Below are 25,775 nucleotides of genomic sequence, written 5' to 3'. Positions count from 1 at the left end.
AGCTATCCTAACTTCTTATGAAATGAGACACAAAGTTCATTTCAGTTGTTACTGCAACTTCCAATTTCAATTCTAGGATTCCAGCAACAATGAAGTATTCTTTTGATTACATACCGTGATATCCCAATCATGAGCTGAATCTATGATATCCCAATTATGAGCTGAATCTATGTTTACTAGAAAATCCAGCTAACCCAGTTTTCAAGACCTCCAGAAAAACATTTATTGCTTTCCCTCAGTATAACAGTAACACGTTTGAGATAGAAAAGTTGATTGGGAAAAGGTAGAAAAGTCCAGGCAAAACCCTACCTTTATTTGGTTGGCCATTTAAACAGCAAATAGCTAATGCTTATTGAGGTCTTACTATTTGCCAAACATTGCTGTTAAGTGCTTTGCCTGTATTTAGTCACTAAGTAGTATTCAACTCTTTTGAGACTCCATAGACTGTAGCTTGCCAGGTTCCTCTCTCCATGGGGTTTTCCAGGCAAGAATACTGGAGTGGGTTGCCATTTCCTTCTCCTTCCTTTCCTGGCCTGTATTAGTATATTTAATCCTCAGAAAGAATCCCAGGACCAAGGTACTAATTTACCACCAATTTACTCACAGAGAAATTTAATCACAGTGAACTTAAAACATGCCCGATTCCAATAGCTCTTCCACATCAAAGTTAGACAGTCACTGAAGTGGCAGAGGTGGGAGTTAAACCCAGGCAGTTTGGACTCAGAGCTCACGTTCCTGACGACATTTCATTCTTCTGCCTCTCCAGCAGGGCAGACAACCACTGTTAGTGCTTCTGAGAGTTTCCTCCCAGAATGTTCCCATACAGAGTGAAATATACTGAAATCATGAAGACAATACTTTTCCATATACTGTTACTATAAACAACACTTTTAAGCCTCATGATAACAAATCTAATGATTGTATCAAAAGGTACCTAATATTCTTTTTTGTTGTCACTTTGTTGTTTCACATTTTTTACTTTATGAAAAACTCCAGTATGAATATATGAAGGCTGGTTTTTACCTAGGAATATTTTGCTTAGCGTGGTTCAGGGAAAGGGAACCTGTGTGTTAAAGAATCTGGCTACCAGTTGGGAAGAGGACAGGAATAGGTGAGAGAGATTAAGATGTATAAACTTGCAGTTACAAAATAAATGAGTCATTGGTATGAAATGTACAGTGTGGGGTAATATAGTCAATAATTATATAATATTTTGGTAGAATGACAGATAGTAACTAGGCTTACCATGAGGATCATTTTTAAATGTATGGAAATACTAAATCACTATGTTGTACACCAGGAACTAACATAGTGTTGTAGGTCAATCACACTTCAAAAACAAACTCATGGAAAATGAGATCAGAATTGTGGTTACATGAGGCAGAGTGTGGTGGAAGGAGAATTAGAGGAAGGTGGTCAAAAGCTACAAACTTCCAGTCATGAGACAAAGAAATACTAGGGATGTAATGGACAACATGATAAATTAACACTGCTGTACTTATATACGAAAACTGTTAAAAGGGTAAATCTTGAGTTATTACAAGGAAAAAAATTTTCTATTTCTTCAATTTTTGTATCTATGAGATAATGGGTGTTCACCAAACTTATTGTGATACTCATTTCATGATGGAAGGAGATCAAACCAGTCAATCCTAAAGGAAATCAATCCTGAATATTCACTGGAAGTACTGATGCTGAAGCTGAAGCTCCAATACTTGGGTCACCTGATGTGAAGAGCCGACTCGCCAGAAAAGATCCTGATGCTGAGAAAGACTGAAGGCAGGAGGAGAAGGGGACGACAGAGGATGAGACGGTTAGATGGCATCACTGACTCAATGGATAGGAGTTTGAGCAAACTTTGGGAGATTATGAAGGACAGCTTACAGATAGCTGGGAAGAGAAGAGAAGCGAAAAGCAAAGGAGAAAAGGAAAGATATTCTCATCTGAATGCAGAGTTCCAAAGAATAGCAAGGAGAGATAAGAAAGCCTTCCTCAGCGATCAGTGCAAACAAATAGAGGAAAACAACAGATTGGGAAAGACTAGAGACCTCTTCAAGAAAATTAGAGATACCAAGGGAACATTTCACGCAAAGATAGGCTCGATAAAGAACAGAAATGGTATGGACCTAACAGAAGCAGAAGATATTAAGAAGAGGTGGCAAGAATACACAGAAGAACTGTACAAAAAAGATCTTCATGACACAGATAATCACGATGGTGTGATCACTCACCTAGAGCCAGACATCCTGGAATGTGAAGTCAAGTGGGCCTTAGAAAGCATCACTACGAACAAAGCTAGTGGAGGTGATGGAATTCCAGTTGAGCTATTTCAAATCCTCAAAGGTGATGCTGTGAAAGTGCTGCACTCGATATGCCAGCAAATTTGGAAAACTCAGCAGTGGCCACAGGACTGGAAGAGGTCAGTCTTCGTTCCAATCCCAAAGAAAGGCAATGCCAAAGAATGCTCAAACTACCGCACAATTGCACTCATCTCACATGCTAGTAAAGTAATGCTCAAAATTCTCCAAGCCAGGCTTCAGCAATACGTGAACCGTGAACTTCCAGATGTTCAAGCTGGTTTTAGAAAAGGCAGAGGAGCCAGAGATCAAATTGCCAATATCCGCTGGATCATCGAAAAAGCAAGAGAGTTCCAGAAAAACATCTATTTCTGCTTTATTGACTATGCCAAAGCCTTTGACTGTGTGGATCACAATAAACTGTGGAAAATTCTGAAAGAGATGGGAATACCAGACCATCTGACCTGTCTCTTGAGAAACCTGTATGCAGGTCAGGAAGCAACAGTCAGAACTGGACATGGAACAACAGACTGATTCCAAATAGGAAAAGGAGTACGTCAAGGCTGTATATTGTCACCCTGCTTATTTAACTTATATGCAGAGTACATCATGAGAAACGCTGGGCTGGAAGAAACACAAGCTGGAATCAAGATTGCTGGGAGAAATATCAATAACCTCAGATATGCGGATGACACCACACTTATGGCAGAAAGTGAAGAAGAACTAAAGAGCCTCTTGATGAAAGTGAAGGAGGAGAGTGAAAAAGTTGGCTTAAAGCTCAACGTTCAGAAAACTAAGATCATGGCATCAGGTCCCATCACTTCATGGGAAATAGATGGGGAAACAGTGGAAAGAGTGTCAGACTTTACTTTTTGGGCTCCAGAATCACTGCTGATGGTGACTGCAGCCATGAAATTAAAAGTCGCTTACTACTTGGAAGGAAGGTTATGGCCAACCTAGATAGCATGTTTAAAAGCAGAGACATTACTTTGCCAACAAAAGTCCGTCTAGTCAAGACTATGGTTTTTCCAGTGGTCATGTATGGATGTGAGAGTTGGACGGTGAAGAAAGCTGAGCGCTGAAGAATTGATGCTTTTGAACTGTGGTGTTGGAGAAGACTCTTGAGAGTTTCTTGGACTGCAAGGAGATCCAATCAATCCATCCTAAAAGAGATCAATCCTGGGTGTTCATTGGAAGGTCTGATGTTGAAGCTCCAATACTTTGGCCACCTCATGCGAAGGGTTGACTCATTGGAAAAGACCCTAATGCTGGGTAGGATTGGGGGCGGGAGGAGAAGGGGACGACAGAGGATGAGATGGTTGGATGGCATCACCGACTCGATGAACATGGGTTTGGGTAGACTCCGGGAGTTGGTGATGGACAGAGAGGCCTGGCGTGCTGCAATTCATGGGGTCGCAGAGAGTCGGACACGACTGAGCGACTGAACTGAACTGACTGAAGGACAGGGAAGCCTGGTGTGCTGCAGTCCATGGGGTTGCAAAGAATCAAACACGACTGAGTGACTGAACAACAATAAGTCAAATTATCATCTTGTGCATCTTTGTGGGGGGTTATGGGGCTGAGCTGTGTGGCTTGTGAAATCTTTGTTTCCTGACCAGAGATTGAATCCTGTCTCTCAGCAGTGAAAGCTCAGAGTCCTAACCATTGGGGCACCAGGGAATTCCCACACTGTATATCTTAAACTTATATGGTGCTGTATGTCAATTATATCTCAATAAAACTAGAAGAAAATAAAACGTATGACTACCTCAATTCATGCTATCAATCTGCTTTCTCAATGGGTTGGCCCAGCAGTTTAATTCATTAGTGAATTGAGATGGTTTATTTCCTATACCTCTAGGAACAGAGCATTATAAAAAATTGTTTAAAAGAAGCAGAATTTTTGCATGAGAGGAGAAAATAGTATGCATATTTGTTTTCTTTTGAATTTACTTAATATTTAGTGATCTTGACCATTATGTCAATTGCATTTTCATCAAGCATTTATTAAACTTTGATAGTTTAAGAGTTTATGGATGTGTGTGCATATTTGGTATATATTCTTTATGTAATAGAGACACTTACTCTCTGCCTATATTTAAAATGATATTTGCTATAACTACTTTCCTAATTTACTTGCCATATATTATTACTTAAAATATACAGGTATTCTACTTTATAAAATAATGTCTACACATCTTTTTTATTAGGTGATCTCTTTAAGAGTTATGAACTTTAATTTCCCTCCCAAGTTTGAGAAATCTTTAATACATTTTTCCATTTTTGATAGTTCACTTGGTTTTAAAATATTGAACCTTTAATCTTCCTGGAACTTGGTTTGGGGTAAAGGATTTGACTTCAATTTTCATTGTGCATTATTTGATACAGCAGTATTAATAGCAGATAGGAATTATAAAAAGCTCTGGTTATATCTGGTTTTTTCCTACTTGCTCATATAAAAGTTGTTATTAATTTAAATGCTTTATCTTATAAGTATGTAAATACATAAATATTTAAAATTTTTACCTTACTTCCAAATCAAAGTTACACTGGTATTGATTATGTTTTGTGACTTTTGTTTAAATGCATTTAAACACTGGTCATTCAATTATAACAAAAAATATGCACAGTAAACATGAGAAACTCACTTTGGTCTTCTGGAATTTGACCATACCAAGCTAGTAGGAATTTTAGATATCCTTCAAGCAACAATTTAAGAATAAGCTTGGCTTTACAAGTTCATTTCTAAATTCATGTATTTACTCATATATTGATACATCACTATTTCCAAGGGTAGGTAGGATCCTGCCTAGTTCAGAAAATTTGAATTATAATTTAGAAAAAAATTGGCAAGATAGCTTCTTTACTTATGATACAGGTTCTGAGAGCAAGACACAAGCTAGTGTAGATGAAAGAAGGGATTGTTCTTTCTAAATATTAGGTACATTTGATCCCACTCCCCAGAGTCCCACCACTGCCAACACTGATTCTACTCCCCTCTCAACAACCATTTCAGCTGTATCCAGTCTCTTTCTTTCTGAGTGCTCCGTGAACCTTCTCTTCCATTTAGCCTGCCTAAAGACAGTTCTCAAATGCATCTGACCTCTGGGTCTTCAAGCATCTCTAAATCGTAGAAGCAACTGCGTACTAAGCTTTGATCTGCTGAAGATGCTGCAGAGGTACTCAGCACTTCTTGGAACCTTCCACAGGTCCTCTGACTTGCTGAGGGTCCTACAGTATGGTTATTAGTATCAAGTCACTTTTTCAAATGGTTACACCAAGTCCTTTTTTATGGAATGATTTAATTAAACTTAAATAGAATTTATTCATTCAAGTGCCTACCTTTCCCTTCCAGGGCACACATTTTAATCCTTGGAAACCATCAGTACACAAAGGTAGGAAAGACATGAAAAGAAAACATGCTTCAGATTCTCTTGCTTAGTGATATCAGCTAATGATATCAGTCTTTAGCACACGCAAGATGCCATGTTCTCACAAGCACAGATACCATGGAGGCCAAGACTAGCACTACCTATATCTCAGATGAAGAACCGGTCATCGACAAGGTTGGTAAACTGCCAAAACCACAAACTTGTGTAGGTAGATCACCTTATGAGTGGTCAAGTTCTTCAAGATCAGCTGAGTGGCTGAGATGGACTTCACACCCAACTCCAGGGCCCAGATCATCACCCACTAAGCTGTACTCAGGGCCTCTCAACAGTCATGTCACTGGCGGGTTTGGGGAGAATGAGGGAGAACAGATACATGTGTCTGTATCCGCTGTATTCGCTGTTCACCTGAAACCATCACAACACTGTTAATCAGCTATACCCCAATACAAAATGTTTTTGGTGTTAAAAAAAATAGTCATGACACTACTTTAAAGGGCAATATTTTATCTACCTTTTCATTCTATTTTGAATTAGGTTAACTAATTAGGTTAAATATGGAGCTTAAGTTGAGGACAGATTTCCTTGAATTAATAAAGTTAACATCTAGCTGTTTTCAATTCATTTGTTACATGAAGAAACAAAAGACATTTTTTTCTTCGGCTTTCTGCTGGGACAGGCAGTTAGAGGTAAAGCCAGAGTAGTGAGGTCAGCCAGCGATCAACATCAAAATCAAGAGGAAATGGTCTGCACGCAAAGATGGCTTTTTGGGGGTAAGCAATTCAGGTTTCTGATTACAGAAATGAAGGCTTCTCTGAAACACATTCTCACAGCCTGATGCATAGATGTCTCAGCACCCTCTCCACTCTGTCCTTCTGACCTGTTAGTGGGAGAGGGATGGGGGAGCCTTCTTCCCTTTGGTAAAGCATCTCAATGCCTCTGCAGAGCTGGGTTCCATTAGCGGGCACTTACTTGAGTACATTGATCTATATTCCCAGAATTAATACACCAGATCTTCAGTGCAAAAGAACAGACCCTTTATTATTGATTACTCTGTGGAAATAACAATAAAAACCAGAAGAACTTCCTAACAGGACTGGTCAGAGCCAAAGCAAAGTTTGCAAAGTTGGCATCTTGGTGACATTATGTAATACATAGATGTCATGAGCAATATCAAGATCACTCATTCTCAGACAGTGGGCTTATAGCACTCCTGTTTTGGTATTTTAACAAGATTTCTAGAATCTATGAAATACATTAACAAAAATGTTTACAGGGATGAAAACTAACTGTAGATAGTTAGTTGCTATGAACAAAGATGCATTTTCAAAAATATTCAATTCTGAACAAAGATGCATTTTCAAAAATATTCAATTCTTTCTCTTAATGTGTAAAGCACAAGAAAGGAGTCCTTCAGGGGCTCACTGTTCTCCCTAGGGAGTCTATATAACAAATACTTCTTTGGAAGATTAAATATCACTTCACTTTCTAAACTAAGACACAATGTCCACCCTGGTGCCTCAGAAAGAACACATTCTCAGCTCACTTTTTAAGGCCAAACACAGGTAAAAGCTGAAGACCTGTTCTAAGAATTTGGTCCACATCTAATCTGAAAAAATTATTGAAAACATTAAGAAGTCAGAAAATATTTCAAAGCAAAAGAACGAGGCACAATCAGAAGTAAACTAGATCAAGTCACCTAATTTAAGTTTTGGTGGATGTTGGAGTTTGAAATAAAAGTTTTCTTGGATTCCTGCCCTATCTCCAAACTCTGTTTGGACAGTTGGTAGAAAGCCTTCTAGAATTATTACTCGCAATGCAAAATTCTCAGGAAAAGAGATGATGTCCCCAAAAGGCTCAGATGTCAAGAGAATTTAAAGGTGACAGTGGCATTGATCTTGAGAGGAGGATCTCACATTCTGAGGCCAGCTGTAAGAAAACTACCAAAAGCCCACCCACGATGAGCCAACTAGCTCTTCTAGCATCTACATTGCAAACCAGTCAAAGCACGTTCAAACTCGTACCAAGAAAAGGCTTGGCCTGTAGGTCTTCAGCCAGAAAGACCATGCTGTCTGCAAGACGGTTTAAGGATGTAACAGTAACAACAAAAGTCGATAGAGCACCAATGGTTTTATGTACAAAACGCTACTATTTCCCAGCTAAGGTCTTTTCATTTTTGTAGCAAAAAACCAAACCAAAACAAAACCCAAACACACAAACAAAAAACTAGCACTACTTTGCCTAAGTTTACAACAATCTAAAGTATGATGTAGGCTTCCCAAGTGGCTCAGTGGTTAAGAATCCACTTGCCAATGTAGGAGACCCAGGAGATGCAGATTCGATCCCTGGGTGGAGAAGACCCCCTGGAGAAGGAAACGGCAACCTACTCCAGTATTCTTGCCTGGGAAATCCCATGGACAGAGGACACTGGCGGGCTACAGTCCATGAGGTCAAAAAAGAGTCAGGCATGACTTAGCAACTAAACAACAACAGCGTGTGATGTAATAAAATCACAGGAGTGGCATCCATCACCTTTGCCATATGCTATTGGTTAAAAGCAAGATCAGTTTCCACCACACCAACAAGCAAGCTTCACAGGGTGATTAATGGTTTGTCTGACCTGTAAAGTCTCTAGGCCTGGCCTCCAGCTGCTGTTGAACAATTTCCTGAACAGAGGAATCACTTAGCTCCACAGTGAATCTGATTCCTTACTACGCTGTGTGAACATAGGAGCCTGCCCTTAGAGACATCTCCTGTCTGCCAAACCGCGGTTTCTCTCATGATTTGGGAAACTAGTTCTTGACTGAACTATGATTTCTCATACGCTTAGGCTCCTAGATTCACAAACTAGGCATGATAGCTCTCAATCCCTAATACTTTGACAAGACAGGTTGTTTACTTTTTTTTTTTGGTGAGTGTGAAGAACAGCAGGTGTGATGCAGTAGCAAGATCTTGGACTGGAAGTCAGGGATGAGGGTTCTGGGCCTGATGCTGCTAGTAAATTATGCAAATAGACAACTTCACTTAAATGACTGAATCATCATAGCAGATACACAGGACTTAGAATCACCATTGCATAGATGAAAAGACTGAACCCTGGAAAGAATAAGCTGTCTGCCCAGGATTACATGGCCAGTAAGAGATGTTGGCAAAATGTAGACTTGGATCTTCCTATTTCCACAGCTCCTACCTTCAAGTCACATAATCTCTTTGCTCTCTTTGCCCTCTTCGTTAATCTGAAAAATGGGAGAACTAGATCAGAAAGCCAGTATCTGAGATCTTCTTGAAATGTAATATTCTCAGCTAAATGTCCTGAGCATTATCTTAGCTTCTTTATATGAATTCATCTTGTTTCTTCTAGTCAACTCTAAAGTCCTTGATAATGCACATGAAATTTGTAGTAAGTCATAAAATGCTTTATCAATTTGGCCATTACAGCTATTATGGCAGGTATGCAACAGGTTGAGAGAATGAATAAAAGTTGCTGTTTTGGAAATTTGTTAGACTGTGGCCAATCCATTTGGAGATGTTAAAGGCTAGTCTCATGTCAGCCTGAGGAAGCTGCTGGACATAAAGTATCATTAACTCATTTTTATAAAGACTCCAAGGGAATAAGGGAGAATTTACCTGCTGCGGGTGGGAGGATTGGGGGTCTGCAGCTCCCTGGCCTTTTGTTTCAGCCCAAACTTGCAGGCATTTCCTGGTGAGAAGCTGCCCTGTGTTTGAGTCAACCTTTCGACCCTCCCCCACTCCTCAGTTCCCACATCCTTCAGAGATTTGGGCTCTGGCTTGGCTCATTGTTTTGTCCTTTGGTATTTCCTGTTGCTGGAGGTGGGAAATACCTGTTTCAGCCTTGTTTCACCAATGGTGCCCAGATAACCAGCCGTGGGTGACTGACACCAGGCAGGGTACAGACGCAGACTCAAATCCACATGGCGTGCAGCCCTGAGACCCAAGCGAATCGCAAGAACCCTGAAGTTTTGAAAAATCTGGTGTTTTCTCCTTCTTTTTTAAGACAGAGACTAATATTTATTTATCACTAGATGATCCATCGGAGAAGGCAATGGCACTCCACTCCAGTACTCTTGCCTGGAAAATCCCACGGACGGAGGAGCCTGGTAGGCTACAGTCCATGGGATAGCAAAGAGTCAGACACGACTGAGCAACTTCACTTTCACTTTTCCCTTTCATGCACTGGAGAAGGAAATGGCAATCCACTCCAGTATTCTTGCCTGGAGAATCCCAGGGATGGCGGAGCCTGGTGGGCTGCCGTCTATGGGGTCGCACAGAGTCGGACACGACTGAAGCGACTTAGCAGCAGCAGCAGCAGCAGATGATCCATTCGTGTCACAGTTCCTGACACATAGTAGGACTCAATAAATATTAACAAAATGGCATAGTGAGCACAGAATGTCCCAGGGACAGCAGAGTGGCTTTCAATGTGGTGTGACTTTCTTCTTCAAATTGCAGTAACACAGGCTATGCAAAATGGTAATGTAATTTATAAATAATTCTATAGTCTCTTAAATGTCCAATCCATTGTCCTTTTAAAAAAGTGTTTTATTTTAGAAATAGTAACTATAATCACCAGAATCTGTTGCCTTCATTTCTGGTTTAAATATAGATTATATTTTATAACTATATATTATATTTTATAGTTACATAAATATATACATATATGGTTCCTTGTTGGCTCAGATGGTAAAGAATCTGCCTGCAGTGTGTGAGACCTGGGTTCAATCCCTGGGTTGGGAAGATCCCTTGGAGGAGGGCATGGCAACTCACTTCAGTATTCTTGCCTGGAGAATCCCATGGACAGAGGAGCCTGGCAGGTTACAGGCCAAGGGGTTGCAAAGAGTCTGCCATGACCAAGCGACTCAGCACAGCACATGTACATATATAGTTGTGAGCAGAAACTGAAAGTGAAATATATTTAAAATTTTCCAATTCCTCCTATGCCTTTGCTATGTGTCACATGCTCGCCAGCCCACATAAACTACAAAGTCCACTCATCTTTACCTGCGGCAGCAGTCCCATTGGGACAAACTTTCAAATCTCACAATTTGAAAGAGTAAATGGCAACAACCAATACGAGGTGTAAGTTAGCCATATTTATCAAAATCACAAATGCGTATATCCTTAGTCTCAGCAATTTCACTTTAAAGGATGTATTCCATAGATATACTTTACTAAGGTGAAATAACTTTCATCCAAGATAATTCATTACACCATTTGAAAAATGATTTCAAAGAGTTGGAAACAGTCTTTACATTGGGGATTGTTTAAATAAATTATAATTTGCCCATACAACGCAGCCCTGAGAGAATGGAGGCTCTTTATGCGCCAGTAAGGAATGACATCCAAAGAATGCTGCAAAGTGAAAAAAGCAAAATATGAAGTGGGCTATATATACTATGCTACTATTTGTAAAAGAGCAAAAAAAATCAATATGAATTTATTTTTATGCTCATAAAATCACTCAAAATACACTGAGGAAACTGATAACTAAGCAAACTAGATCCCTGGGGGAGGGTTTTGGGTGGCTGTGACACTTTCATTTCACTTCTGTTCTTTTTGATTTGGGGCAGTGTGATTTATTTCATAAGTTAAATAACAAAATACACACACACAAAATGGTCCACAACTACAAAAAGCAATCTGATGAAATTCTGTTTTACATATTTTCTGCTAGATGCCCAGATCTTTCTAAAAAGTCATTCTGGGTCTGGGTTGGCTTGTCCTCAATCTGTTTTAAAAATGAATTTACTTAACTTGGGTCATGGAGAGAGGAGACACTAGTTGTGCTCAGACTTATAGTTAAGTGGATCATTTTCTGACTAAAAGGTTCTTTTTCTGGAAACAAGGAAGTGACTCTGAAAAAACTTTGAACTCAATCATCTTAGGCTCATGTGATGATTCACCCAATTAGCTGGAATTACAAGTACCCCAGAGCTGAAGACTCGGAGACTCAATCACTCGGCAAAGGTATGCTCTTTCCTCATCCACTATGTTGTGAAAAGCATCCCAATACCAGAAATTACAAAGCCCTGGCAAGTTTATCGAATCTCAGCTTTAGTACAGGACTGCTTCATTTGCCTTAAAAAGCAAATCTAAGACAAAAGTAAATAAATAAGAGGAAAAAAACAACAACTTGGGTCATAGGCATCTCTTCAAAGACATAATTTCTTTCTTGATGTCTTTGTCTTCACATTCATCAACACGATGAAGACAGCATCAAACACATGCATCTCTGGGGCTTTGCCTTTCTTGCTTTAAAGATGGAATTTCCAACGATGCAGTGGATCTAAACGCAGAGGCCATCTTTTCAGGGTGAGAAGGGCAGTAATTGTCCATCTCTACTCTCATTAGGGACAAATGAGCTTCGTCTTACAAGATTCTGAATAGAAAGCCTGTCATTAATAGCCCCCTATTTTCTCCCTGAGAAGAGACAGCAGTATGTGGCCTGGAATCATTGCTGGAGAACTGGAGAAGTCTCTTTGGGGCCAAGAAGAATGAAGCTGTCCTCTCAGGAGACAGGGACTCAGTCTTGAAATTCAAAATTCAAGTGTACCTTTCAACTTGCTGCTCCTAAATTTACCTTCAACTCTTTGATAAGCTACACAGAGGAAAAAGGGAGCACCTTTCTCCAACCTTGCCTTAATTCAGCCAGGGTATATCTTTCTTTATCTAGTTTTGGGGGTTTTATTTATTTTCTTTTTGCTTTCAAAACCACTTGAGCACATTTTTGATTGGGTCTAGTGATGGGAATATTCTTGGTCTAGGGAATCTGCTCTGAGCTGCTTTGATTGCACTGAAGCTTGACATAAAACTCATAATTTTTATCCTCAGTTAGTACAATGGCAATACTTTGTGTGCTGGAGTGCTCTCTGTGTTTCCACATCTCACAGCAATGACACAGCTCACCTCGCTGCCAGATCAAATACCTGATGAATGATGGCACCCCAGTGTTCCATAAATATCAAGAACTCTAACACCTGGAATGTACAGCTTGGGAAAGACAGGGCTTAAATTCCAGTTACCTCTTCCAACCTTGTTTACTCTACAGCAAAAACAGAGACCCGAAATTTTCGTTCTCTGACCTATGATAGGTTAGCAGAAGACAGAAGGTTGGAAGTGACTCCTGAAGAGATATGCCTCACGTGTGTCCTCAAAGGAAACACTGGCCATTACCCAGAGTCAGGAACTTGACAGCCAAGAATGCAAAGCAAGAGAAGGCAGCTGCTTATTAGTTTAGAGAGACTGGCTCAAATGGGTTGGAAGATCATGAGTTCAGGAAAAAGGTCCCTGCAGTGGTACAGCATCATGGGCTGCAAACACTCTTGTATCTTTTTTCATATATAGCTTTAGAGGAAGGCAAATTAGACTTTAAATGATAGAATTTTGGAACTGGCAGCAGATATTAGTCCAAATGTATTTTGCTAATAGTGATGGTAGGGGTTAAGAACCCACCTGCCAATGCAGGAGATGTAAGAAATGCAGGTTCAATCCCTGGGTGGGGAAGATCCACTGGAGAAGGGCATGGTAACCCACTCCAGTATTCTTGCCTGGAGAATCTCTATGGATAGAGGAGCCTGGCGGGCTACAGGTCGTACGGTCGAAAACAGTTGGACATGACTGAAGTGACTTAGCATGCATGCATGATGAGAATTTGAGAGGACCAGAGATTTGTCTTAAATCATAAAGGGAGGACTTCCCTGGTGGTCCAGTGGTTAAGAGTTCACCTGCCAGTGCAGGGGACATGGGTTCGATCCCTGGTCTGGGAGGAGTCCACATGCCACAGAGCAACCAAACCTGTGCACCCCAACTACTGAGCCCACAAGGTCTACAGTACACGCTCCCCAACAGGAGCAGCCATTGCAATGAGAAGCCTGCACACTGCCACCAGAGAGTAGCCACATGAAACAATGAAGACCGAGTACAGCCGAAAATAAAATAAATAAAAATTTTTAAAAATCATAAGGGGAGCTGATGGCAGAGCAGGGTCTTTAAGCAGGACCTTTAGATTCTTATCACTTTCTTAGCTGTGTTCCAGACATTCCCAGATCCTAATAAGAGGGGATGAACTGGCCATGGACTTATATTGCTATAGAAGGCAAACAGAAAGCGCTCTGTAAAGTGACACAGAAAAATGGAAGGTATTATTATTATTGCTGGTAATTGTTCTGAACATACCTACTTATTTGACGGCTTACTTTTAAGAGAAACAGATTTGAAATTGCCTGCTCAATTTTCTCATTATCTGATTTAACAGAAAGAAAATAGAACCTAGAGATAATCTTAGAACAACATTAAGCCTTATCCCTACTTCAAAACAACCTCTACCAGCTCTGTTAGAAACCAGCAACATTTTCTCCAAGTTTCCAGAACCCCTCATCTTTCCTGCCCCCACTCTGATGGGGGGTGACAGTTAATGAATAGTAGACACCAAAAATGGGCTTCCTTGGTGGCTCAGTGGTAAAGAATCTGCCAGCCAATGAAGAAGACATGGTTTGATCCTTGGGTCAAGAAGATCCCTTGGAGAAGGAGACGGCAACCCACTCCAGTATTCTTGCCTGGGAGATCCCATGGACTGAGGAGCTAGATGGGCTACAGTCCATGGTGTTGCAAAAGAGTCGGACATGACTTAGTGACTAAACAACAAGGAAGACACCAAAATGCTGGAGAAAAGGAGAAATCAGGGAGGCAATGGTCTCTCTGATGGGTCCCCAAGTGCTAGGAACAAAAATGAGCTATTGAGTATGTTTATTTATTGAATATGTTCAACATTTATTGAAACCACTTTTCCAGCAACTTCCCATTTTCCCGAGAGGGACCTCAGCTGTCCCTGAGAGGGACCTGAGAGGGACCTCCTTGCGTTGAGCAAGCTGTGTTGTGATAGCTGTTGCCTGGAGATTGCTTTCTGCTTTGACTCAAGAGGCCAGGTAGATAAGGGACAGATAAGGATGGTGTCACTTACTCTGAGGCTTTCATCTCTGCTCTCAGGGCCCTTAATAACTATTAGGTCTCTTCCTACAACTCTCTTGGCTCTTTTTTCTAGTCAAGGAAACAGAAGCCATTTCCAGACCTAAACCAGGTGACTGACTTCTCTGCTTCCAGCTCCCAGGCCTCCCTCATTCCTGGGTCTCTGTCCTCTGACCAAATAGCATCATCAAACCTGTGCATATTTCCACTTGAAGTGAAGTGAAGTAGCTCAGTCATGTCCGACTCTTTGTGATCCCATGGACTGTAGCCTACAAAGCTCCTCTGTCCATGGAATTTTCCAGGCAAGAATACTGGAGTGGGTTGCCATTTCCTTCTCCAGGGGATCTTCCTGACCCAGAGATCGAACCTGGGTTTCCCGCATTGCAGGCAGACGCTTTACCGTCTGAGCCACAGATGCCATAGCAAAGACAGGAAGCAAAGGCAAAGCACGGACAGTTCCTACAGATAATCTGCCCGCCAAGCATTTAAGGAAGTGATTTAAGGTTACACAGAACTTAAATGGCAGAACTGGGATATAAATCTTGGCAGAGAGGTGTTATAATTATTCTATTTTACATGCAAGGAAACAGAGGCTCAGTTCCAGAAGTGGGACACAGACCTAAGTGTCTGACTCCAGAATCCATAGTTCTGATCCACTGCCCTTTCCAGTCCTGGACTCTGTCCCCACGACAGGAGGCAGCTCCCTGGAATGCTTGCGGAGAAGATAGGGTAGGGGGAGGGCTAGTATCAAGTTGGCTAATGCAAGTCACTTATTTGCTATTGCTGTTGCTGACAATTTTTCCGTAGTTCTGCTCCCTGGGGGAGAAGATAAAGCAGATAAAAAAGAAAAAAAAAAATCAGACTCTAATCCCTAATACTCAATCCCTGTGTCATTTCTCTAGAGCAGGGCATTGTGGTTCTCAGCTCGGAAAGCCTAACCCTTCCAGTCCAGCCCTCTGCCTGGGGAGCCTCCATTGCGTGACCACAAATAGCTGGGCTTTGGTAACACCAGAGGAGGGCCTGCCTTGGGAGCCACCTTCTCTGAAGCTTCCGGAAGCTCTCTCTCTTCTTCTCTTTTCCAGGAATTGTTGAAGGAAACAGAAATCTGTTCACCATTCTTTGGATTCCTGTTGTTCAACTGGAGAGGAGATGCCCTTCTCTTAGTAAGGTGGAAGGTGTCAGCAGGGGGGCCACTAACTCAAATAGTTGGCTACTTTGGTCCCAAGACCTGTCACTTCAGTGCAGCAGCTGATAGTTCACCACATCGATGAACCTGTTGAGTTGAACTGACTCAGCTGGATATTGTGTTACATGTCCGAGGCTCAGAATACCACTACAGCATTTCTGGGAGATTACTGCTTCTAGTCATAAAGAAGGGCCCTAGAGTTAATACTGCTATCAGAAGAGACTCACCTACAGAGTAGCTTATGTAGTAGAATAACCTGATTCACTGATCATTATTCATTTACCTTCAAAGACAGAGCCTGTCTTCACTGGCCCTGGAGACGGTAAGGCTACCATCCAAATCTCTGTGAGCCTCTTGCACTATATTTCCACTGCAGTGGCAGCCTGCATCTCAAACTCAGTCTGTCCAAAACTCAACTTATTATTTTCCCCATCTTCCTGTATTCCACCGTGACTGGTGGCACCATTACCACTCAGGCACCCAAACCAGAAATTGGACGATTCACCTGCAGTCCACTTTCTCTGTCAACTCACATGCAATCAACCACCAGGATTCAGGAGTGACCCTTGTTCTGAACTGTAGATTCAATCTCTCCTTTCCATGGCTCATGATGACGTGTCAGTGTACATCCTTAGTTAACTGTTGTAATAAAACAAGAATGAACATTTCCTGAGAGCAGAGATGAGCACCCAGAACACTGTGGTGGGTAAGTAAGAATATGAACTTGGAGACAGAAGGGTGGGTTTGAAACACGGTCAAAATGCATCAACTGTGGTCAAAATGCATCAACCGTGCATCAACTGTGGCTGACCTTCAGTTTCCTCATTTATAAAATGAGAATAAAAATATCTCCCTTCCTAGCTTACTGTAGCACTGCTTGGCACCATGTAAGTGTACACATATAACGATAGATGAGGAAACTGAAACTTCAGAATAGCTAAACGCCTTATTTAGGTTCACACAGTGATTAAATATAGCTGGCATATGAACCTGGATCTATCCTTCATCAAAAGCCACAGTTTAAAAAAAAAAATTCCACGTGGCACATCTAGGGCTCCAAGTGTGTTTGTTAATAATACTGTAGAATCTCTAAAGTACTAACACAGGAAGACCTCATATATGATACAGCACTGTATATACAAATATGATCTCATCTTAAAGAATGCTACAAACTCCTCTATTACGATATCTGAAACCTGTATATCACTTTGTCATCTCATATTTCATTCATCTCTTCTACTAAATGACTGGAGGGCAGAGACTCCTCATCTCAAAGCACAGGGCCAGATACGCAATATCCAATATTTGTTAAATCACTGAATAACACTGAATCTTTAAAAAAAAATTAACTTATTTATTTAGCAAATAATAGATCACAGTGGGTAATGTGTGAATGTGGTATAAAGCATTTATTAGCATCATGCCATAGCCAACTGAGCTAATCAGCCCTTAAAGCATTTAAACTATACAAAAACTTATTTAGGATAAAGTAACATTCCTTCCATCCTACTCCCCAGCTATCCAAATTCTACCCCAAGAGACAGTCATGGTGGCTCATTTCTTGCACATCTTTTCAGAGATATTATTGAACTGCACTTAATTTTAGTGCAATTGAAACTTATTGCCAAAGAGTGTCAGGGAATGGTGCGAAATGTTCTATACACATTCAGTCAGCAGGTTTTCTTTCTTAAAAAGTCACCAATTTCTCTCAAAGCCACATAAAGAATAGCCTAAACATTAACGTCGTGTGTGTGTGTTTGTGTGTGTGTATGTGTCTGTCTGTCTGTCTTAAGACCAACAGCAGAAAAAGGTGCTAGGTGCTGTATTTGTGAACTTCCTCAGGTAAAACCACCATCTAATTCTCTGCAACTCTACTTACAAATTTCCTCCCCTTGAAGCTGATCTTAAGACCCATTTCTTCATAATTCTTTGGCCTGAGATTTCACTTTTATTTTCTCTTCAATCCCTGCACATGAAATGAGTAACATTCTGTGACTTGACCATGACAAAGGATTTTCCTTTCTTTCAGGGAGATGTCTGAGGTCACTCTAACACAACTGACCACAGTGGAAAATGAGAAAACGCTTCCTGGAGAAAGAAGGACAGTAACCACTTTTCTCAGTATGGCTTTTGTCAGACAGCTGTCTGCAATAGCCCAGGAAGACACTTCATCTAATACTTTCATGATGAATTATCTTACAGACATCTAGCACTTGGCACTGCCTTCTCTCAGGTTGCTAACCTGCTCCTGTTACATGGGCTTTGCAACCTGGCATTTTCACACTTTTGATATCACTTAGAAATGACAGTAGAAATATTATTGCATAGAAATGACATCAAATTGTTCATGTAGTTCTATGCCCGTGTTTGTAGAGGAATTGCTATGGAAATATTAATATTTACAATTCTCTACTTTTTTGAGTATATGGATTTACATATCTCTACTCTTCCTCTCTTTTTCTAGTTTCTATTTCCACATACTAAATGAACATTTACTTTATTTCAAAAAGATAAAGAAAATAGATTGGAATAAAAAGTTCACCCCAATATGTAGGTTTTTACAGTCTTTCTTAGTAAAAGCAATCAAAACCTAAGAATTTGAAAACTAAGCAATAGCTATAGTTCTTTTGTCTCATTTCATCTTTGGGGAAAGAAACTATTTTCTTCTTTCTTCCTAGCAACTTCCCAGTCTTTTCTTACGCTGCAGCGAATAAATTTGAGAAGTCATGCACAGACATGTCCTTTTCCTAATATTTCTTTAAGGTTGATGTAGACATGTACCAGTGACAAGCTTAATCCGTGTTTTCACTCAATGGAAGAGGCACCAAGAGATAACCGAAGCTTCTTCCTTCTTGCCTAAATCTGTTGGCTACTAAATTGAGATTCCAAGTCTTTGGTGTAGACTCAGTGGTCTCTCTGACTGTCAATGAGCTCTTTTTATTTGTTTCTTTGTTAGTGCCTTCTTCTCCTTACTTCTACCTCCTCAGTTTCCATTAGTAAAGCCAACACTGAGGGCAACCTGCCAAGCTATCTACCCTGGCTCAGCCAGCTCATCACAAATCTCACAAATTGTAGGAACGACTCATTGAACTAGGAAATGATCCCAGAACTCAAAGAGAAAATGGACTCTTAAATCTGGGATTATTTTCCTTCTATTAGAGATGTTATTTCTTTTTAGTCACTTAAGAACTTCCTTCTCCATCAGTCTGCTTTCCATGCTCAGGTTTTTATCACTTTTTATTTCTCTATTCTTTAAACGAAACACTCCTGCCCTAGAAATTGAACTCTTGTGTTTAGAACACCATTTTGAATCAGTGTTTCTACATCTTTTCCAAACATACACCAGTATGGATATGGGTTATATTATATGGATAGGGTTACAAAATAAATGGGTATTTGATAAATTAATGATAGGGATGCAGCTTAATCATTTGTAGGAGAATTATACGTTTTCTGCTGAATTTAACTGAGTAAATCATGTAGCAAGATGACAAGGCTATGTGAATGCATCTAGCATTGCTTGGTAATTGGCTTCTACCAAGACATGGCAGCATTTTTCTTCCTGGCAACTCTCATAAGATATAAACTAGTCAGGAGAGCAGAGAGGCAAGATGGCAGAGTAGTTAAGAGAAATCACCTCTGGCTCTAGACAGCCTGAGTTTCACTTTCAGCTCTAACATTTATTAGTTGTGTGATGTTGGCCAAGTTGCTTGATCTCCATGCTCAGTCTCCTCAACTATAAGCTGAAGATTAGAGTAATCATACCTATCCACAGTCTTTCACAGGTTTGTTCAAAGATTAAGTGAGCTAATATAAGCAAAACACCTAGAAAGTAGCTGGCATAGAGCTGTATAAATGTTCACTGTTAGTGTTATGCAGCTATTAGTTGGCTTGACAATGACTGTAATTCATTGAGAATAATGTATTTTACATCAACTTCCAAGACAGTGACACAGCACTGAAATACTTCTTCCAGGAAGGTATTCAAACCTGGCAACCTAAAGAAAGCCATTACTCCTCCTAGTCAGTCAAGACACTTCCCCTTGGAACGTCTCTAGAATTAATTGAACAGTCATTAATCAACAACAGTTACTAAAAGGAGCCAATGATATTGAAATGGAATGTATCTAAAGTCTTGTGACAAACTACTCTTCTGCTATATTCCTATTTGTCTGTGGTCTAAGAATCCCATTTTGGTGGATAAAGTAATAGTTATATTTACATGCAACAAAATTTTCTTAGTTGTTTTGTCATCACCTCTTATACTTGTTGGAGATTTTGGCAAACTTAAAGTTAGAGATTAAAGCCTTTTCTGGTGGCAGACTTAAGCTTTTTTTTTTTTTTAACAACATGGTATTGGCTTATCTGTTTACTAGCATAAGGACTTTTATATGGGTTCAGTCAAAAATCCCAAGTAAGGAGTTTCTTCAACTACATTTTAAAGAAAGATTAATGCTACCCACAAGTAATGAACTGTAATTTCAGATAACAATAAATCAAACAAAACAATAATGTTCTATTTGTACAGATTGCTGTCAACAATGCTAAATTAGTAAGAGGCTAAAATGTTTCAGAAGAGTTATAGCCATTTATGTCAGGCACTTACAGGCAATGAATGAATGAATGAGAGATCTGTGTAAACATTTTCCAAAATTTACCTTTCCCAGTCACTGGATGAGAGAGTGCAAACAAAAAAGATTCCACCTCTTAAGTCTAAGAGTTGATACTCAGCTTCAAGTCAGCATCAGTTAGAATGTAATTACTACCAGGGACCTGTGTCTCATTCTGGGTATACTAATTGTGTAAATTAGTTTTAAGTGGAAGTTACATTGTATAACGATCACATTTTGGCCAGATCTACTGTGCTTGCTTGTTTTTATTGTTATTTGACCGCTCAGGCCTAATGATTAAATTATCCTCTTTTATTCTTACATGAGATGGAAAAACATTTGATTTATTTCTCTTCTCCACACAATCATTTGATTTGCATAATGCCTAAGGATGCTTCTTCAGATTCCCACATGTTTACCAAAGTTCCAAACGGGCCAACAGACTGTCATGTAAAGGGAAAAAAAAAAGAATCTTCAAATTCAGAGGAAAGCCCGGGCAATCCTTTTGAATACCTACAATCAGTTCATCTGATAATTTTCCCAGGCAGTCAGATGCCCCAGAGAAACAAGATCCAGGTTTTTTTTTTTTTTCTGGAAGGGGGTTTTATTATCAAATGACTTACCCACAATGACTGCAGTGACCGTGAGTAGCACAAATGCATTCCGAAATAGGTAATTTTTAACGTCCTCCTTTGTGATGTTCTGCACTTTCTTCTTGGCCAAGAGTGTGCGTTTACGGACCCCTTGCTGGAGTCTCTCCATCCTGCCTCCCAACCTGGCCTCTTCTCCATTGCTTTTCGTCATATTTTACTTCTCTAGAGTGTCTCTGCTTTGAACTTCAATGTCACGGAATCAGCCCCAGAAAACCAGTCCTCTTTGGTGTTAAAGAACACAACTAGACGGGAGAGAAAGAGACAAGAGTTACAGCCTCCAGGGGTGAAAAATCAGGGTTGCTTCACACCAGGGGAAGCTGTTGGCAAACTGCATGATCTCACTAGGAATCAAGGACTGGAGAGCGGCAATGCCAGACCTCAGGGCTCGAATGTGGATATATTACTGAACCAAGTGTGAGACATGTGCATAAATCCAGAATATATGAGCAGGAACTTGTGTTACATTTTAAAAAATTTGTCCTTCCCTTTCCAGTGAAGCTATAAAAGGGCTCATCAGAGCTGGGTGTGACGGAACAACCCCTACCCCAATCCGATCCCCTGGAACCTAGCTGGGCGCCTTACACAGGGTTTACCCTCAATAAATGTCCAACTGAATTAAATGCACAGGAAATGCTCAATAACTATACTTAATGGCTTATGTTGTATACATGGCAAAGGCATAACCAGCTCAATAAAATAAATTAAGATGTTGAGATTTCAGTCAGAGGCTTCTGTTATATATAATAAAGTAACTATTTTCTTCATTAAGAAAAAAGTCATGATAACATCCAATAGTAAATATGCTTATGAAAAGAACACAAGTATCCACAGGCCCTGAGAAAGAATGAGTCTTTCACATGGCAACTTTTTAGTTTTTTTCACGAAATGAGCAAAGTGGGCTGGGTACATTTATAAATGATCTGAAATCATAATTCATTTACATTTCTGTCACAAGTAGAAGTACAAAGTAGCATTTATCTTTGTGGCAAACATGCTGAAGTCTTCTAAGGAAACTATCACCCACTTCTCTGTATTTTAAAATTTAGGATTTCTACAACAGATGAAGAGATGAGTCCAATTTTCATTCCAAACATTACAGCTAGTGTGGTTTCCAGTTTCTTTAAAGTGCTCCTAGGTTATTCAAATATATCTAAGTAAATTTCCCCTTGGTAGAAATCAGCTCTTTTGAAAGATTAAGAAATTCCTCCTGCTGTTTTACAAGATTTCTAATTCATAACCTTTCCCACAATAAATCCAAGTAAAAAGCAGTGGTGCCTGTGGACGTGTGTATCTGGCGAACAGCCAGCGTGTGCGTCCGTGGGGGAAGTAACTAGAAAGCGAGGGACTCCTCGGAAGCTTTTGGCAAATTCAAGTGCGGGGCGGGTGGGGGAAACAACCCTAACAGTTTTGACTTTTAAATAAAACTGCAGGTTGGGGTCAGTGGTAATAACACGCACAGGTCGTTCAAGACTTCATAGCAGATTAAACGTTTAGGGAGAAGTAAAGCAGAGGAGACGCGAGAGACCAGATTCCCCCCCCCCACCTACTGATCTCTCATTCCCTTTACCAGTCACTTTTAAACAGACCAGCTCAGCCTTGATTCTTTCCTAGCGCCGGAACCACAATCTGCCCCCAATCCACCCTGAATGACTCAACTCCAAATTAAGAGAGGACGCGGCGTAAATAGACACCACACGCTCCTTGCATTAAATCACTAACATGGACTTTATCTACCAAAATGGCTAGCTTTTACTCTCGCTACTCCTCTGCCTGGGAAACAAAATACAGGGGAAGAGAAATGGAATGAGAAATTAAGCGCAGCAGGAATACAGGACGTCAGACTTACCTTTTTCGGATTTTGTAGCGGGTGGAAGATACCCCAGGCAATGACAAGGTGAATTCCCAGCAGGTACGGCGGAGCAACAGAACGCAGCGAGCGAGGCGTGCATGTGCTCTGAAACTGCAAATTACTATCAGGGCAACTTAAGAAAAGGGGCGGAGTCTGTGCCCGGGAAAGGGGGAGTGGGGAAAAATGAAAACACCACAGGGAAGGAGGGGAGAAACCCGAGGTTTCTGGAATATTGATTAATCTTGGCGCACCAGAAGCCTGCTTGTTGGCTTTGTTTTGCTCCTTAGACCACTTTGCCGCTTTGTCAGTTCACTTTCATTAGAAATGCAAAACCGGGACCAGGAAGAATTGAAGAATAAAGCGCACACACACTCAGAAAGCTTGAAGTCTTGATTAGAACGTTTCAAAGCAGAGATTTCTGGAGCTAAATTTAATTATGTCACATTATTGCTGGTTTCCTCCCCTTAAGGAAACATGAGTGTGCTCTTTTGCTTGGTTGTACACTATTATGAAAGAGTCCCTCTTTTTAGAATTGGGGAAATAACTGACATTTCTTGGGAAGACCCAGAAGGCAATCAAGTAAGGAGGAAAAAAATACTATAATGCCCTAAACTTGACTAAACTTACTCAAAACACAAGACGAGACATGCCTCTATTTTAGCAGTTAAAACTCTATTATAACAAATCTAATTTAGCTCAAATTGTCTGATGGCAAAGATTAAAAAAGGTAAGAAACACAAAGAGACCAAGATCTTTGCTAGACTACTAAAGTAAAAAATATTTTAAGACCAGGAGTATAAATGCACACTTGAAGTTTCATAATTTCAAAAGACAAGTTTGCTGTGCAGACAGATGCCTCAATTTTAAAGGATGCTAAATGTCCTCTACACCCCGACCTGCCCCATCGTTTTTTAGGAATTAGAAAATTCTCATTTCCTTAAGACTGTAACTCGCACTTCTAGTCCACCTTTCTTAAGAAAGAAAATAGATCATGAAAACAGATTTTTAAAAATTAAAAAAAAGAATTTTTTGAGCCTGACTCAACTCCAAAACTTAGAATTTGTTTAGCATGAAGAAAAATGTTTAATAGAAACAAAACTCATACCAAAAATTACAGTCACAGTTCTGTATTCCTGTTTATTAAATCTCATATTCCCCATACAAAATCCGCTTAATTCGTACGTCTGTTTTTCAACAAGAAAGTATGTCTTTTTCTCTCATTAGCAAATCCAGGGAGATTCTGAAGATATGTCTCCTGCCAAGTCTCAACTGTTGCATGTTTATATTTTTTTAAACATCTCCTGGTTGGAAAGCAATGGTGAATCATGTAAATGCTAAAAGTATAAATTAGCAGCAATTACAACAACTTTTAAAATTGCATCATTCTAAGGGTTTATTGAAAATATATGCTCTTGGCAGTCCCAACCCTCAACAGTCTTGCTCTTTCTTTTATCTCCTAGGTCACTTAGCATCTGTATCACATAGTTGAACATTTAATTACAAGTCTCCTACCGCTCTTTTCTTTTAAAAAATTCTGTTAAAATTTCTGACTTCTCAACTAAATTGTAAGTTCTTTGAGAGCAAGAATGGGTTTTATACCTGATACACAGTAAATATTAGATTTAATTCCTATGAACGAGTGACATAATAACACTTGGCGACAAACAAAGTCGCTTTTTATGTTGGCACTTCTGGCCTAGGCGCCATTTCTCAATGCCTTGACTACATTTTAAAGCATTTATTTACTAAGTCCTCCATGAGCCATGGATTTAAGACTAACTTATCCACATTTCTTGTGGAAATGTCTTGTATTTCAAGAGAACTTAAAAGAGAAATCTTTGTATAATTTTAAATGGAATTTCAAGCCAAGTGGCATTTCTGGTTGTTTGGGAGTAAAGGGACAAGAAAAGGGATTAGAAAACCATACTTTGGTTAGTACAGAGATGAGAGGGCTCTGGTGCCCTCTCTTTATTCCTTTTTTCTAATCCCTAAATCTTGGTTAAAAACCATTTCATTATTTTAGTTAGCACAGGTATTATAGGAGTCTGGCGAACTCCAGAGAAGGGAAGTAACTCACCACTGAAAGTTTTGTTGGCTATAATAAAAACCTAATGAGAAAATGAGATGCAAAGAGTCTCAGTTCCGAGTTCATCTGAATTAGGAATTGCTGCTTTTAAGTACCACTTTCTCTTTTGGAAAACTATAGCAAAGACTACACTTTCAGGGATCATTTCTATAGTTTGTTACTAGAGAAGTTTCTCTGAACCTGTGGAAAGCTATAGCAATAATGCCCTCGGGACAACTTGGGTTTACTCAACACATATTTCTTCCTTTTCCTCAATTTTATAAATAAGACCCTTGAGCCTTCAAACATTTTTTCCTTCATAGAAATACTAAATAAGCCAAACAGCGAGAAATTATGAACAAGTCTCTATATGTATTTTATTTAGTGCTACTGTGGGTAGGAGACACAGGGCTAGGAAATCATATTAATTTTTCTATTCCAGAGTTAAAAAAAAAAATTTGGCAAATGCTATTTCTTTTGAAAACTTTCAAGAATTTTCTTTGAACATGCTATTATAAAGTATGTTGTAGATGAATTCACTGGGGTGGTGGGAGGTGAGAGGAAATGTCACAATAACAAGACACAACCAAATTCAACCTATCCTTGAATTTCCATTAGTTTGAAGTATGAAGTATTAGTAAGTTTTGTAACATAGTACAGAACCATCACATTTCAGCATTCAAGATAAGGAAATTCTGGAATTTGAGGAAAAATGTGATTAGAAACCCTTTTAACTTTTGTTGA

The 25,775-nt window shown here is 39.8% G+C and overlaps 1 protein-coding gene and 1 pseudogene across 4 annotated transcripts in view; one reads left to right on the top strand and one right to left on the bottom strand.

Moving 5' to 3' along the window:
• SLC1A3 (solute carrier family 1 member 3) overlaps positions 1-23,096 on the bottom strand; it is an 81,392-nt gene extending 58,296 nt beyond the window's left edge. For 2 of the 4 annotated variants that reach the window (XR_014061254.1, XR_014061255.1), the window contains exons 1-2: positions 22,964-23,092; positions 21,088-21,359 (exon numbers count right to left, since the gene is read on the bottom strand). Coding sequence is in view for 1 of the 4 variants with exons in the window: in XM_081517410.1 (XP_081373536.1) it covers positions 21,088-21,268 (181 nt within the window). In the remaining 3 variants the exon portion in view is untranslated. Of the gene's footprint in view, positions 1-21,087; positions 21,360-22,963 lie in introns of all 4 variants that reach the window. The other 2 variants (XM_081517410.1, XM_081517411.1) reach the window with 2 other exon arrangements.
• Positions 23,097-25,174: 2,078 nt separating this feature from the next.
• Positions 25,175-25,255, top strand: LOC145519215 (small nucleolar RNA U3; annotated as a pseudogene).
• The last annotated feature ends 520 nt before the right edge of the window (positions 25,256-25,775 follow it).

This window comes from Giraffa tippelskirchi, chromosome 8 (assembly GCF_054371585.1).
Source record: "Giraffa tippelskirchi isolate mGirTip1 chromosome 8, T2T-mGirTip1v1.2.pri, whole genome shotgun sequence".
Classification (NCBI taxonomy): Eukaryota; Metazoa; Chordata; class Mammalia; order Artiodactyla; family Giraffidae; genus Giraffa; species Giraffa tippelskirchi.
The sequence above is the reverse complement of the archived record's forward strand: the minus strand, read 5'-3'. Positions and strand labels throughout refer to the sequence as shown.